This window comes from Molothrus ater, chromosome 11 (assembly GCF_012460135.2).
Source record: "Molothrus ater isolate BHLD 08-10-18 breed brown headed cowbird chromosome 11, BPBGC_Mater_1.1, whole genome shotgun sequence".
In the NCBI taxonomy this organism is placed as follows: domain Eukaryota; kingdom Metazoa; phylum Chordata; class Aves; order Passeriformes; family Icteridae; genus Molothrus; species Molothrus ater.
In genome coordinates, this window is record NC_050488.2 from 5,688,154 (window position 1) to 5,703,853 (window position 15,700).

Genomic DNA, 15,700 nt, shown 5'->3' on the forward strand with positions numbered 1-15,700 from the left:
ATCAGTTTCTTCTGTCTCTCCCCATTTCCCTATCTTAACAATGGGAAAACAATCCCTATTTGTTTGGGTTTTTTTCTGGTGTTTTTTTCCTTTGTTGGTTTGTGGTTTTTTGTTTTTTTGTTTTTTATCATGGGATATACTCCTCTGCCACATACATCTACATCTATACATCACTTCCAGATTACTTAAATAATGTTATTAGGAAAAATGACCAAATGGGGAAAAAATGCAGCCTGGGAAACTTGACTCTGAACATGGAAGGAATAAAGTGGTGAGTGAAATGGCTCAGAGGAGGAGGTTTCATGCAGAAGACAATTGATGGAGAGGTGGCTGCTTTGTATAAGGTTGAAGAATTTTGGTTGTTTCTCCAGATTCTCTGAAGATCCTGATTTCAACTGCTGCTGTTCATAGTCTGTCACTAAGAAGCTGTAATCAAGTAGGGCTGAAATACTTCCCTCCCCCATGCTCTTTGTAGCTGCTGCTGTTAGACAGGAAAAATCTTAGTTCAACTCTAGCATTGCTAAGAAAAATGTGACCTCTGAGCTGGAAGCGCCGTGCTTCTGAAGGGAACGTTCTGTAACACAGAAAGATAGAATCTTTTTATGTATTGCTGCTTAAACAGTGATCCAAAATAGTCTGGAACTGTCCTGACTTACACCAAGTCCAAGTCTTGCCCGTTTGTAAGGCTTCAATGCACTGTATTATCAAACCCAATCTGTTGCAATTCCATCTTGCTATTTGAAGGTGTGTTTGTGGTGGGCTTTATGTGGTGGGTTTTTTTGGGTTGGTTTTGTTGTTGTTTGGCTGGGGTTTTTTGGTTGTGTGTGTTGGGTTTTTGTTTTTCCTTTTTTTTCTCCACAGCAGGAAGATCCTTTCCCCTTCCTGCAGCGAATCTTGTCCCTACGTTTTGGTTGTGTTTCTCCTTAGATCAGGGAAGGTTGGTGGGTTTGCCTTCAGTTTAGAAAGGGATTGGTGGAACTCGGAAGCTTTTTCAGCAATCTTTGGGAAACAGCGCTTGTTGAATGTTACCCCATCTCCTCCCGTGAGCCAGGCTGCAGTTCTGGGCTGGCTTCGGAGGAACCGCGGCTGTGGCGCCGCGCCTCAGGTTTGGCGTGCTGAAGTTCTTGGCCATTCATCCTTAGTCCCTTAGGGGACGCCACCCTCCGTGCCGTGTCCCCTCAGTGTCCCCTTAGGGCTGGGGCGGTGCTGGGCTGGGGCGGTGCTGCCGTGTCCCCTTAGGGCTGGGCTGGGGCGGTGCTGCCGTGTCCCTTCAGGGCTGGGCTGGGGCGGTGCTGCCGTGTCCCCTCAGTGCGGGGCGCCGCCGCTGTGTCCCCGCAGGGCTAGGCTGGGGCGGCGCCACCATGATCCCGCCGGGCCGGGGCGGTGCCGCTGTGTCCCTCAGGGCTGGGCCGGGCCGGGGCGGTGCCGCTGTGTCCCTCAGGGCCGGGCCGGGGCGGTGCCGCTGTGTCCCCTCAGGGCCGGGCCGGGGCGGTGCCGCTGTGTCCCTCAGGGCCGGGCCGGGCCGGGCGGTGCCGCTGTGTCCCTCAGGGCCGGGCCGGGGCGGTGCCGCTGTGTCCCCTCAGGGCCAGGCCGGGCCGGGGCGGTGCCGCTGTGTCCCTCAGGGCCGGGCCGGGCCCGGCCCGGCGGTGCCGCTGTGTCCCCCCCAGGGCCGGGCGGTACCGCCCCGCTGACGGGATCCGGCGCGACGGCGGCCGCGCCACTTCCTGGCGGCGGGAGCGGGGCGATGGCGGCGCAGGACGTGCTGGGCCAGACGGCCCGGCTGGCCTCGTCCAGCGCCCTGCTGCAGGTGCGGGGCCGCCCCTCCCTCCTTCCTCCTCCTCCTCCTCCTCCTCTTGCTGCTGCTGCTCGGCGGGGCGCCGCAGGTGCTTCCAGTGCGGCTTCTTTCACAGGTGCTGTTCCGGGTGGTCACCTTCGGGCTGAACGCCTTCACCCTCCGCTACCTGTCCCGGGAGCTCATCGGCGTGGTCAATGTCAGGTGAGGGAGCTCAGAGGCACCCGGCGGGGCTGTGGGGCAGAGCTTGTGCTGGTCTGTGCCCTGTCACTGGCGATGCTCTGAGTAATGCTGTGCAGTCTGCTCTTGGCCGTGTCACAGTGTTGGGTCATTTCGTGCCTCCCCAGGTCTGTTTTGGCCTGAAACACCGGTAGCACTGGCCTGGGTTTTGTGTTTAAACCATCTGTTTGCAGAGGAAAAACTAGATACAACGTGCTTTTCCTATAGGATATATTGTATCTTCATATTTGGTCTGCAACATGTATTCTCGAAATTACTTTCTCTCCGATTTTAGGAGATGGTGATAATTTTAGCTCATTTAACCATGTTTGCACACCTGTAGGAATTTGTCTGCTAGGCAGTCATGTGTAAAAACTGTGATGCTACCACATGAAGTGTTTACAATTTATAGAAAAGAAATAATTTTCTCTCCTTTTTTTTTTTCTTGGTCCTTTTCACCGCCTTTAGGCTGACTCTGCTGTACTCAACAGTCGTCTTCCTCGCCAGGGAGGCATTTCGCAGAGCTTGTTTGAGTGGGAGTGCCAAGAGAAACTGGACCAAAACAATTAATCTCCTGTGGCTGACGTAAGATACCTTTAAAAGTTTACTTCCTTAGAATTTCTCGTTTTTGTCTGGGAGCTCACAGAATGAGAGGAAGTGTTTATTTACTGAGGTAATTATTTCAGAAGCCTCAGTTATGTTTCTGATCTAGGACTGATGTAGGAAGCTGCTCAAGTCTGGTGCTTTAGCGTTTTTGGACTTGATTTCTTGTTGGAGCACATGAGGAAGTTCATTGCCAAAAGTGCCATTTATTCTGTTGCTTGAGTTTCGTTTGGGCCATAGCTGTTGAAGGAAAACCCTGTTGCACAAATATGTAGCCCTTTGTTTTTTCTTCCTCTTCCTGCTCAGTTTTGAGATTTTATTACCTGATGTGCATTTGTGAACCTGCGACATAAATGTTTGGGTAGAAGAGATGTAAAAAGGTGAAAGAAAGAATTGGCCTTAAACAACAAGGAGGAAGTAGGGTTGGCTCTTTCAGCTGTGGTGCTGTTTATAGCAGAACAGCTTAAAGTCCACAGGGTGCTGCAACAAGCATTCACACATTGCAGTGTGATTAGGATGAAGTGGATTTTATGGCTTGTTTCTCCCTCCTGGTTCCTGATTCTCTCTGCTCCCTCCCTCTGTCAGCTCTAGCTGCTGTTTAGCCCCAACTGGGCTGGGCTGGGAAGTAAATTTACCTGCCTGATATGGTTGAAAACTACCCCTGCATGATAAAATAGTATTCTCCCATTTGGGCACCTGACTTTCCCTGGAACTGCCCAGCTGTTAACTGGATCTGGCCCAGGAATGGGGGGTTATGTGTGGTCATCTGCATCCAGGTATAAAGCAGAGAGATTGTCCCTGTCAGGGAGGGGTCTAATACTAATATTTAAAATGTGTTGTTCTTGTTCTCTAAGCTGTACTGTAGTCAGCTTTCTGCTGTGTGGTAGCTTTTCAAGTGAGCATTAAATGACAGACATGACATTGACTGTGTGGATCTTTTTTGTTTTAAACTTTTCTTTGCAGAATAGCATAACTTCAAATGAAGGTTACCTTCAGTGAAGCATCTGAAATATGTCCTAGGAGCTTGATGTCAAGTATCTTAGGGGTCTGATAGTGTGAGGGTCAAAGAGATCTTGCTCCAATGATGTAAAACTTGATGGACTCTGCTAGAAGCTTTGTGTTTCTGAAGCAGTGTCAGCAGAACAGGATGTGCAGGCTGATGTTTGGTCCTAAGGCACAAAAATGCAGATATTTGACCTTATGGGTCTGGAGTAGAAAATGGACAACAGAGAAAAATGTTTTCTGTGTCTTGCAGAGTGCCTTAAGGGTGTTCATTACCAAGGAAAATATTAATTCTTGGTATAGTAACTATGGGAATTAATTCCTCAGGGCCTTTTTTGTATAATCATTGTGGCCATGTGTGATATTGTAATCTAATTTTCTTTTCCCCCCCCTTGTTTTGTTTTTGTGTTGTTTTGTTTATTTGTTTGGTTTTGGTTTTGTTTTGTTTTGTTTGTTCTTTGGGTTTTGTTTTGTTTCTGCTGAAGTTACATTTCCATTAATTAGTTTTTATGTTAACTTTTTAGAGTCCCCCTTGGTGTCTTTTGGTCTCTTATCTTGGGCTTAGTCTGGCTACACTTGCTTGAAGTACCCGACCCTTCTGTGGTTCCTCACTATCAGGCTGGTGTGGTGGCATTTGGTCTTTCTGCCATTATTGAACTCCTGGGAGAGCCATTCTGGGTTTTAGCACAAGCTCATTTGTTTGTGAGACTTAAGGTTAGTAAAGTCTGTGGGGTGTGTGCATGTGGGGGGAATCTTTGCTGAAAAGAACAGATTGCTATCTTAGATCTTTGTATATTCAAGTGTATAAAAATCCCTGTGAGTACTGTTTAGCACTGCATGGCCTGATTTGTAACATACCCAGGAATTTGTACCCATTAAAGCCAGCAAGTTGGTTTATTTAGACATTATTACCTTAAATCCTAAAACACAGGTTTTTGATTGGAGGGAGAGACACACTGCTTCCACAATTCTACATGAAATATTGAGACTATGATAGTCTCAAGCAAAATTTTCTCCCTTATGTCCCATTCAAAGGACTGGGAAAATACAGTGGAGGAACTGTGAAATGCTAGAATGGAAAACTTAGAGAGCAATGACAATCTAAGCTGGCCAGCTCAGCAGAAAGGAACTGTGATAAACTCACACTGACTTTGAACACCTTACATTCCTACATCAATTCTGTGCATTAAACTTATATATTTTAAGCTTGTGTATGTGGTTAGGTTGGCAGAAAATAACCCTTCTCTGTTTTGTGTTTCCTAAAGGTAATTGCTGAAAGCCTTTCAGTAGTGTCAAAATGCGTTTTGACAGTTACTTTAGTAATCCTTTATCCTCAATGGGGCCTTTACATTTTTTCCTTGGCTCAGGTAAGTTCCCTTTGTTCTCTCTCAGCTGAATTTTAATTTTCCTTTGACATTTAGCCTGCTGAAGAACTTTGGGGAGCTGAGAGAAAAAGCTCCTGGGAGGTTTAGGATTTAGAATTTATATTTGGTATTTTCCTGATACTCATTATTGACTTGGTGCTTTGACATTGAGTTAAAGGGAGGTAGAAAGAAACACCTTCCATCTGTGAAGGCTCATCTTGCAAATAAGGTTATGTTATTCTAATCACACAGAACTTTATCAGCCTGTACCACCAACCTGCATTACCTTTTCAGAAAGTGCTAATCAAGTGCAATTAATTCAGGTTAAAACTTTTTCTTGATGACAATGAAGGAGGGATAATTTTTTTCCTTCAGTTTTTGCCCTGGCTGTTGTAGATCGCTTATAATTGATGGAAATTGGAAATGTTCTATGAAATAAGAGATGTAGGCAGTAGCTGTTCTGTCAGCTTGATTTTTGATTGAGTAATTGCTTTATAATTGGACTTTCAACATTCTATAAATGATGAATAAAGCATGAAAATTAGCAAAGATCTATGATAACCTACAGGTTAAAAAAAGATAAAAAAATCAACACCATTCTTAAGAACTGCTCAAATCCTTACTTAGTTTAATATTTGGTAGCATAAAAACTACTTACATTTTCTTCTCACTGTATTTTCACCTAGTATATAATTCTGCATTTCTAAGTTAATTTTGTTTCACTGTTTTTCTTCTCTCCTTCCTGATCTCCCCAGCTTTTATATGTCAGTGTTCTGGTAATGTGCTATGTAATTTATTTTGTGATGTTTCTGGGATCTCCTGAAGCCACAAAGAAGTCATTTCCAGTTGCTAGAGTCAAAGCTCTCTTACCTAGCTTCATGGAAGATGAGGTAAGTTGTGCAATTTATTTCTTGATTTTCTTCTTAAAATCTCATGTGAGGGTACTTTGAATGTTGCTTTTAGACTGGGGAGTTAATTGAGTGGTTTTGGGGTTATTTATGCACTATAGAAGATATGATAGATTAAGTAAGAAATATTGCATAGAAATTGTGTTTGAAGTTTATATTAGTAAAATTCTTGTCAGAAAAAAAAAAATCATTCAACTTGAACTCTTTGTGGTTTGGGGTTTGTTGTTGCTGACTTGTTGCAAAATATTAGTAGATATTAACTGGAGATAGACCATGTGCACTGTGCAGGGGAATGACCAGCTAGCACTGGATCTGAGGTAGAAAACAAACCAGAACCATGTATTAGTGGATTTTTGGTATTTTGATCTCTGCACAAAGTAACCATGATGTTCCACAGCATCCTAGAGATACTCAAATATCTCTCAAACAAAAATGAAGCAAAGACAGAAATGAAAAGAGTCATTGGGGAAGACAACATTCTGGATAAGATTTACAGATTGGAAATATAAAGGTGGTTCTTGTTTGCAAGTCTTACAAGGAGAGTTTGAAGAGCAGTAAACAATTCATATCTCCAGTGAGGGTGGAAGTTATATTGGCATGTTAAACACCCTGGATGTTGTTTTTTTCCTACCTCCAAACTTGATTAGTATTTTCTGTAGAATCCTCTTATGGGTACTTTGTCTGCAGCAACAGCACTTTTCAACGAGGGAATCAGTTTTTGCCAGATCAGTGATGTTGGTGCTTGAATTCAGCAATATTTTACATGAGTGGTTGATAACTGTGGCATTGTGGGTTTCCTCACCACAGCAGTTAGAGCTACCCTGCAGTGTTGCAGTGCCTTGCTGTTTTCTATTTCTACTCTGTAATGTCAATCACGTTTGTTACATCTCAGTTTTCTTTTTTGCAGACCTTTGTGAACTGGAAGGAAGCACGCTTGACTTGGAGTTTCTTCAAACAATCCTTCTTGAAACAGATTTTGACAGAAGGTGAGGCTTGACAGAGAAGTGTGAAGGAAAGAGGGCTCATGAAAACTATTTGCAAAATTGACTTAAAGTTTCAGAAAGCTTGGGTGGGGGGAGATGAGGCACATGAGTGCCAACCTGAATGGTTCTCATAACTAGGTGCTGTCCTATTTGACTTTGTCTCTTGAATACTTGATATTGGAAGTGCCTGAGCAAGTTATTGGGAAAGATTTAGGGGCTTGTTCTGAAGTTCTTTATTTTGAACTTACAGGTGAACGATATGTGATGACTTTTTTGAACGTGTTAAATTTTGGAGATCAAGGTAAGTGTGATGGTATTTGGAATAGTGACAGAGTTTTCTTAGTCACTGCTCTTCATGTGGTTCTGAAAATGACTTGAAGTGTTTGAAGATAGCTTGAATATCTGAGAATGTTTCAAAGCCTTTAAGCTGCATTTTGGGGAATAATTAATATAAACTTTAAAATAATAGAATAGCCTGGGTCAGAAACAACCTTCAAGATTATCTTGTTCCAGCCCCCTGCCATGGATGTTCACGAGATCTTTACCTTTCTCTTCTCCTGTGTCAGTAAATCCTTACATTCCTGTTCTTATTCAGTGAACTTTATCAGGATCCTCTAAATTCCTCTACAGCAAGAATTTGAAGTGTGGTTTGGTGCTGTTCTAGATTCACTTCTGTCTAGTTGGTGCTTTTCTCTTACCTTTGCCATGAGCAAACCTTGCAATTTTATGCTGTAGTTGCTCGACTGTCAGAATTTTTAGAGAATACTGCTTCCATGTTGCACGAAATACCACTTGTTTTCTCCTTTTTTGGAGATGTTAAATTAGAATTCATGTTATTATTTCAGACTTGGAATTAAAATATGTCTAAAACTCTGAGATTGCTTTTTTTTTTTTTTTAAGGTGTCTATGATATTGTGAATAACCTTGGTTCACTGGTGGCCAGGTTTATCTTTTTGCCTATTGAGGAAAGCTTTTACGTGTTTTTTGCTAAAGTGTTGGAAAGAGGGAAGACTGTAAAGGATCAGAAGCAGGTATGTTTATTTGGATTAATTACATGTCAAATGCTTGATTTTTGTTACAGATAAGTTGCATCACAGAAGTGTGGCAGACAGAAATGTGTGTTTAAATTTGAGTATTGAGGCTGCTAAAATTGAAAAGTGGAGAATAAAAATGTTGAGTCAGACTGGACCAAAAAGAAAAGTGAATAGGCAAAATGCTAATGAAATAGAAGTGAAAATATGCAGTAGCATAGTGCTGCCTTGCATCTATAAAGGTAACCTCAGCTGCTCCAAACCAGTGATGGAAAGCCTACTCTACTGTGTATTTCCAAATATAGCAAGCCATTATTTAAATAATGAAATTTATTAAATAAATGCTATCTGGAAGTACTTTATTTACTTAAACATATCAATAGCTGTTAAATAATGTTTCTGAAGAGTGCAGCTTTGGGAAGAAAAGAATTGGATTTTTCTTGTGTGTTTGAGTTATATGAGGAGGATTAATGAGTAAGAGCTTTGTTCCACAGGGTAATATTCTTGATCTCTCATGAAGGTCAGTCTGTAGCAGTCCTGCTAATTGCACATCAGAACACAATGAAATCCTGTGCTTCAGGCTCCTGGTGGGCTAAGGGAGGTGTCTGTGCATATTTGATATAAAACCTACCTGGTGTGTAGAACTGAAAAAATGGTGGAATAATAAATCTGTAAAAAGCATTACCAAATTAAGAGCATGTGTGTGGATAATTCAATAACAAAGGATAAGTTTCACACCTTTTTACATGATGCAAACTGATTTGTTTCTCTTAAGGAGCATTTCTACACAAGAGTGGCTATTATTACATTGATTTTGGTTCATGTGATTTGCTATGTTTTTTTTTCAGGATGATGTTGCTATGGCTGCAAATGTACTGGAATTGCTGCTGAAACTTGTGCTCCTGATTGGCCTCACCATCACCGTTTTTGGCTATGCCTATTCTCAGCTGGCTCTGGATATTTATGGAGGCTCAATGCTCAGCTCTGGAACAGGTAAAGATTTATAGACCTGGCAAAAAAACACCACTCTTTAGAAAAAACCCTACAGCTATTATGAATCTTTTATAAATCAGCAGTTTAGGTTTTTTCCTGTGAAACTGCTATTGAAATCTGTGATTTAGCTCATCAGAATTCTTTGCCTTGCTTATTTGTGTTCTTGTCAAGATATCTAGACAGGAAACTTGTTCAAATGAACTTAACTTTCCTATATTGGTATTAGCATTACATTACAAGTTCTATCTCTTATTTTCAGTGCCTATAAAAACAAAGTGGATTGATAGAAGAAATCATTAACTATTTATCTTATTAATGTGGTTTTTAGGTCCAGATCTCCTGCGGTGTTACTCGTTGTATGTCCTGTTTCTTGCTGTCAATGGAGTAACAGAATGTTTTACATTTGCCTTAATGTGCAAAGAAGAAGTGGACAGGTAGGAAACAGTGTCTCCAAAATGTTCCTGTGAATTGATTTGTGCTGACCTGAAAAAGGACCTGGTGCCTTTGCACAAAATAATATCCTGCCCCACAGAAAAGCAACTCCTTGCTAGACTGTGTGCATTTAGATTTAGATGAAGAAACTTCAGCAAAAGTTGAAAAGTTTGTGTAAAAAAAGGTCAGAAACTAAGAAATAGAGATTGTTAATTTAGCTTTAGGCACATTACTAACTGGTAATTTAAATGTGTGTTTTCTGCACAGATGAGCTTGAAGTTACCCTTTTTAAGACAATCACTTGACTCATTGAAAGCTTGCAACTATTGACATTTTCCATGTACAGGTACTGGACATACACCAAGGAGTGATTCCAGCTGTGGGTGTGAATCCAGTGGTTTACTACTTTGTAGGAGGTTGGACTAGGTGACCTCTGAGAGCCCTTCCAGCCTGGATTATTTCCTGGTTCTGTGTTTAGGCTGTCCCTAATGTGGCCCTTTCAAATTAATTTATTTTCCACAATCAAAGTGGGAGCTTTTTTGAGTTAGCAAGGGCTGCTTTAAAATGTGCACCCCTTTAAAATGTGCACTCATTTTCCAAGTCACTGTTTATAACAGAAATGAAATAAAGTGTTGATTTGTTCCTTAGCATTCATTTTCTTTAATATATTCCTAACATAAAATAGCAAAAAATGCACAAGTTTTTACATTACTAATAATTGTGATTAAATTTGATTTTCTACAATGAGTGCACAACTGATTAGTGTAATAGAATTTCGTTCACATAATGTAGTTCTTGGTTTATTTTGGTTGATGCATTTTCTATTCTTTCAAATGATTTTTTTTTTATCCTCTCATTTCTCAAATTTATTTTCACTAGAAGATGGTAAGAGAAATTCTGTTACTGATGTTAGAAAATAAAAGATCATTAGTAAATGAATGCTGGAACTGCATGCATTGTCAAATTATTTATTCCTTTTGTTTTTTTCCCTAGGTACAATTTTGTTATGCTGGCCTTGTCTTTCATATTTCTGTGCATCTCTTATTTCCTGACCCACTGGTATGGCAGTGTGGGCTTTATCCTTGCCAACTGCTTCAACATGGGCATCAGAATAGCTCACAGCACCCACTACATCCATCACTACTTCAGAGAGAGCACCCACAGACCCCTCACGGGCCTGCTGCCCTCCCCAGCTCTGCTGCTGGTTTACATCCTCAGTGCTGTGCTCACGGCTTTCTCAGAGGTGAGCTCCTTCCTCTCTGCTCTCACTGACCACGCTGCTGTCAGGTGGCTTTTGTGTCCACAGAAAGAGGAATGCCATCAGGAAAAGAGGCTTTTGAGGGTAGACTGGGAGATTTGCATTACAGAAAGGCAGGATACATTGTTAAGAGATTCTTCATGTTAATGTTTTCTGCTGCCTGTACAAGGTGGATCTGAGAAGTAAAATAAAATTTAACGCATTTCTGCTGTGTGTAGTTAACCCATATTCTTACTTATTAATAATGGAAATTTTGCAGTGGCGCCAAGAAATTGGCATTAAAAATTCTGTAATAAAAAAAAGTAATAACCAAAACTAGAAGAAAACCAAAATTGCTAAGAGCACATTTAACATATTTATTCAGTACTAGATGGTATTTGTGCAGGCTGATTATTAAGGGGATTGGAGCTTTTCAATGTACAAAAATTTGACAGCTTGAAAATCCATTATGCCTGAGAAAGGAGAATTTTATATTTTAGAGTGGGAGATTTCCAGTTTTGTTAGAAAATAGCCTGATATGTTGCTGTACAGTAGCAGACTTGCCTGATAGCACCAGCAGAGTTTTGTGTCATCTCAATTAACACATTTTGTGTGCCAGATAACAGCAGCTTCCTCATTTACCAGTTATCTACTGAATGGTCATTTTTTGCTGAACTTAAGAACTTAAGGAAGCAAATATTGTGACTGCTGAAGATGTTTTATTGTAGGATCAGTGCACGTGCACAACCATGCTTGGCTCGATGGTGACGTTGGCATTGGACCTTATTTCTTGTTGTGACAGTAAATGCACTTTGTGCTGACTGGTTTTCCTGCAATGCCTTGTTTTCTCTGTTGTAGGTGTTGTTCTGCTGTGACAAGGGCTGGATGGCCAGGCTGATCCACATCAGCATGGGTGCCCTGTGCCTTGCAGCAACCCTGGTTACAATGTTCTGCACAGAGACCAAGCTCATCCACTTTGTCAGGAGCCAGTTCCTCTCCCGCTATCTGAAGAAAGGAACATGACCTGCTCCTGTGCAGAACAGTTCTTGTATGTGCTTGCAGTAAAGGGCTGTGTTTTTTTCCATGAGATCTGTGTGGAAAAAGGTTTCCACATGTGTTTGGAAGCATTGATAAGGGAGTGGCAATGTTGACAACTGCCACATGAATATTATTTTGTCTTCTGAACTGGTCAGTACAGCAAAAGACAGGTGAATAATTTTCTCTTTATGCATCATTCTTGTCTAAGCTTTTCTTCAAAGAGCCTCTGAAGATGTAAGCTGACCCCCTGACATGACCTGGTTGACAGACTGTGTGTAGAGAGCTCCACTGGGCAGTGTGGGGAGGCCTGATGTGGTTTAGAGGGCTCTTATTTGGCATGGGTGCTGCTTAATTGGGGAGATGATGTTCAGGGGAAAAAAGCCCAAACCAACCACAACAATGAGTGCCATAAAACAACACCAGTGTGAGTGTTGTGGAGCAGAACACAGTGTGGTGCAGGGGGATTGAGCTGTCACTGTTTGAAGTGCAAAGTGGGGAACAGAAGATCCTGACGTTGACAAGTAAATTAATGGAATACACAGCATGTGTCCCTTCTGGCTCTGTGAGATTATTTCATTCAGCAGATCCTTCATGTCTGAGGGCATTGATTAACTTGTCAGAAATACCCTGAAGCCTTAGCTGGAAGAGGTTTTGGGTATTGTCTGCAGAAGGTGTTGAGTACAATCCCTGATGGTGCAGTTCATAAGGTTACTCATAAAACTTCTTACTTTCATTCCATTGTTTTTTGGGTTTGTCTGAGATTTTAAATGCCAACATGAACAAACTTATCTCAATAAAAATTATTTTGTCTGTACAGCTGAATGTTAAATATATTTAATAAGATTTTTTACAAGGAATTATGCATATCAAAGATGTCTTCATTGGATAGTAAATACTTCCTTTTGTTCCAATGTTTTCATCATATCTTGTTTCTTTACTTGTTCAATGTCAACCTCTGGATTGTTTGGGTTTTTTTTGAATTGATGAAAATTTGGATGTTCAGAAGTTCTAAAATTCCATGTAAGGGTGCTGGTTTAGGTGTACTGGTGGCATATTGTATTGCTGGTCTAAGATCTGAACCGGGCAGTTTCAGAATGTACAAATGGCAGGTTTATAATCATCAATGTTCCCTTTGCAGTTTTTGGATGGACCAAAAAATGTCAAGGTATAAAAAAATGTGTGTTCAGACATGTGCAGTTAAAGCTTTTAATTATGTAGCAGCTCTGCAGATCCTCAGACTGCTTAAAAAAAACCTCACTGCAATGGCATTGTGGAGTTCATTGTGGGGACCTCAGTGCCCAGGCTGAAATGCTTTCTAGTGTCAGGGCCTTCAGCTTGTAGTTAGAAATAATTTCTAAACTCTGGTAATTCCCACTTGGAAAGCATTGCCAAAGATACTTTGTATGATAATTTGGTGATTGAAAAATGATCGTGGAGGAGCCAAAATGTGACAGTGAAGGGAAGGTAATGGCCTTGCACAGCCAAGGGCATTTGTCTCCATTGCCTGGCTGGAAGGAGTAGATGCAGTCTTGCTGATTCTTCTTACACTTTTGAAATCTGTCAAAATGAAACAAACTCTACATTATTCTGTCCTCTTAATTGAATTCAGTAGTTCTTTGCCTTTTACATTTTTCTCTTCTGAATGGTCCTACACCTTTTTTTCCTTTTTTCTGTCTGGTGTGGAGTTAGTTATGGAGTACAATTTCAAATATTGCAGAGGGTTGAAACTTCTTTATTATGAATGGTCAATGCTTACAACAGTTGCTTCTCCTTTACTTGTTGGTAGTAAAAAAAAATCAAGATAATTGAACCTAAGGACTGTATTTTAAGGTCTTTTTCTGTATGCCTTTGGGATCCTACTGTGGTAATATCTCAATCTGTACAGTGAATTTTTATAACTCCTTGGAATGAGAAATTTTGTACAGCCCTGCACCTAAAGTGCTTTGGAGATGGAAGAACTTCTCATACCAAATTGAAGCCTGAAGTCATTCTGCCTTGTCTGCTCTTACAGCCCTAGCTGTACACTGATATTACTTCTGCTACTTGTAATCTCAGAAGTAGGATAATGTGAGGAGTTCTTCTTCAGTGACGTGACCTGTATAGTCTCATAAATATTATTTAATAGAAATGAATTATTTAATATAATATGAACTAATTTAAAGACAAGTTACATTTTTATACCACTTTGTGTTATTTCATATTGGAAATATGATTTTTCTTATTTCATAATGGCAAAAATCACGTCTCAAATGTTATTTTCTATGAATCAGGAAGACATTTAAGGTGGCTTAATGATTGCTCATTAGCAAATTAAGGACACATTCCTCATTTAAACATCATCTGCAAGCAGCTCAGTGATGGTTGACTGGTGTTTGTGATACTGGATGTTTTATTTTTAATGTTTTATGTGGCAGGAAACTGCAAGGAGAGACAGGAAGTAGAGACCTATGAAACTCTGCTGATTTCTTATTTGTCAGTGGGATCCTTAATGTCAGATCTGTTAATTGCTTTATTGCTAAAGCAGCAAACCCTCAAACTCAGGGACAACGTTGAGATTGAACTTGACCATGTTTCCCTTTTGTTTCAACCCCATTCATCAATCAAAAGCACAACTGTCTAAAGTGTCATGGAGCTGTTTTGCAGTGTTCTGAAATCTTTTCGTTTCAGCCAAAGGGGAGCGAAACATTTTCTTTGGTGGAAAAGGTTATGATTTCATGCTTTGTGGTGTGTTTTTCTTATTTGTTGGATGAATGATTTTCAAGGTAACACTAAATAAAGTTTATTTCCTCTATATTTTGTTTTTGTCTTCCACTTGATGATTATTGGAGTGTTATTTGTATCATTGGTACAACTGATGCTTGAATTTGGTTGGATTTTCTAGGATATTTTATGTGTAAATTCAATTATCAACATACACACCATTTCCTAACACACACATGGATAAAATTTGCTGTAGTAGTTATGTGAGAAGTGGCATCATTATAGTGATTTTTTCCCTCTTTGTTTCTGTCAAATTGTTTGTATGAATTGGAATGGCCAAGTTCCTTTGTTTGCTTTTACAATGCTTTGTGATAAAACCTGATTCAGTGGCCAGGAATAAATCTGATATTTAATGAAATTTTTTTAGCTGAATTAGTTTGTAAATGGCAATGCTGCTATTGGGAACTAATCAATTAACCAATTGTTCAACTGTTTGATTTTTCCCTAGTGCTGTAAATATTTTATTCGTAAAAAAATTAGGGTAAGGGGAGCCACTTTTTGGGCAAAGAAATGAGGATTTGAAGCTTTGCCTAAATTGTTAATCTGCTTTAGCAGGCACAAAAGATAATAGATAAAAGTTTGAATCTTGACCACAGTTGAGCACCCATAAAGGGCATTGGCTTCTTAGTTCATATGAAGGATCGTGTGAGTGCCTTGGGGTCAGTCCTACAATTCCTTGGATCTGAACAGTCCTATCTAGACTTTGAAATTCTTTTTGTGGACTTTATATTGCTGTCTGATTATCATACTTGTTTTTGTGTGTGTGGTTTAATTACCTGATTTTGAAGGTAATGCCAAAGAGAGGGGATCTGAGGATTTTTGAACCATGTCAGTGTTTCAAGAGATGTGCTGAGCTGTAATGGTTTTGTTCAGCACAAAATGCATAACTCATCTACATTCTGAGGATGCTGTGGAAATGGAGCTGGTTTTCAATATAAGCTGAAAATGAAGTTTGAAGCTGTGCACATGTGATGTACAGCTGGGCCCTGGAAACAGCAGGGCCTGCTCAAAAGTGTGAGCAGCTGGGGATCTAAAGAAAACTGATAGGAAGTGCTTATCTCTGCTTCACTTTGGATTGCTTCCACAGAAAGATGTGTGTTCTCTCCAGTTTCTGGTCTGAGCTGTGCTTCGTGCTCTGCCTTGCTGGGATCTGGGAGGAGGAGTGGCCCCTTTTCAGAGGGGTGTCTGTCACTGCACACCCCTGTAGCGAGCTCTGTTCATGGGATGGCTGAGTGTGTGCCCCCCATGCAGCTAAGAAGGATTTTCTGGGAACTGTGGGGAAAGGTAAAACACCTGGGTGTTCTTTGTCAGACTTGCTGGTTGGATGTGGTAAGGAAA

At 40.7% G+C, this 15,700-nt stretch overlaps 1 protein-coding gene across 1 annotated transcript; it reads left to right on the forward strand.

Moving 5' to 3' along the window:
- Nucleotides 1-1,741: 1,741 nt before the first annotated feature.
- Nucleotides 1,742-14,393, forward strand: RFT1 (RFT1 homolog). The gene is made up of 13 exons (XM_036391155.2): nt 1,742-1,807; nt 1,911-1,996; nt 2,480-2,596; nt 4,141-4,330; nt 4,882-4,983; nt 5,736-5,870; nt 6,796-6,874; nt 7,122-7,172; nt 7,772-7,902; nt 8,751-8,895; nt 9,224-9,329; nt 10,321-10,570; nt 11,423-14,393. Exons 1-13 carry the CDS (start codon nt 1,745-1,747, stop codon nt 11,585-11,587), a joined length of 1,620 nt encoding a protein of 539 aa, XP_036247048.1. The 5' UTR covers nt 1,742-1,744; the 3' UTR covers nt 11,588-14,393.
- Nucleotides 14,394-15,700: the final 1,307 nt, after the last annotated feature.

Excerpts from the sequence above, each read along its gene's own strand:
- RFT1 (XM_036391155.2), top strand. The coding sequence starts at position 1,745 with ATGGCGGCGCAGGACGTGCTGGGCCAGACGGCCCGGCTGGCCTCGTCC. Across the intron at positions 7,173-7,771 it reads GTTAAATTTTGGAGATCAAG|GTGTCTATGATATTGTGAAT; the intron begins GTAAGTGTGATG and ends TTTTTTTTTAAG. Across the intron at positions 10,571-11,422 it reads TGCTCACGGCTTTCTCAGAG|GTGTTGTTCTGCTGTGACAA; the intron begins GTGAGCTCCTTC and ends TCTCTGTTGTAG.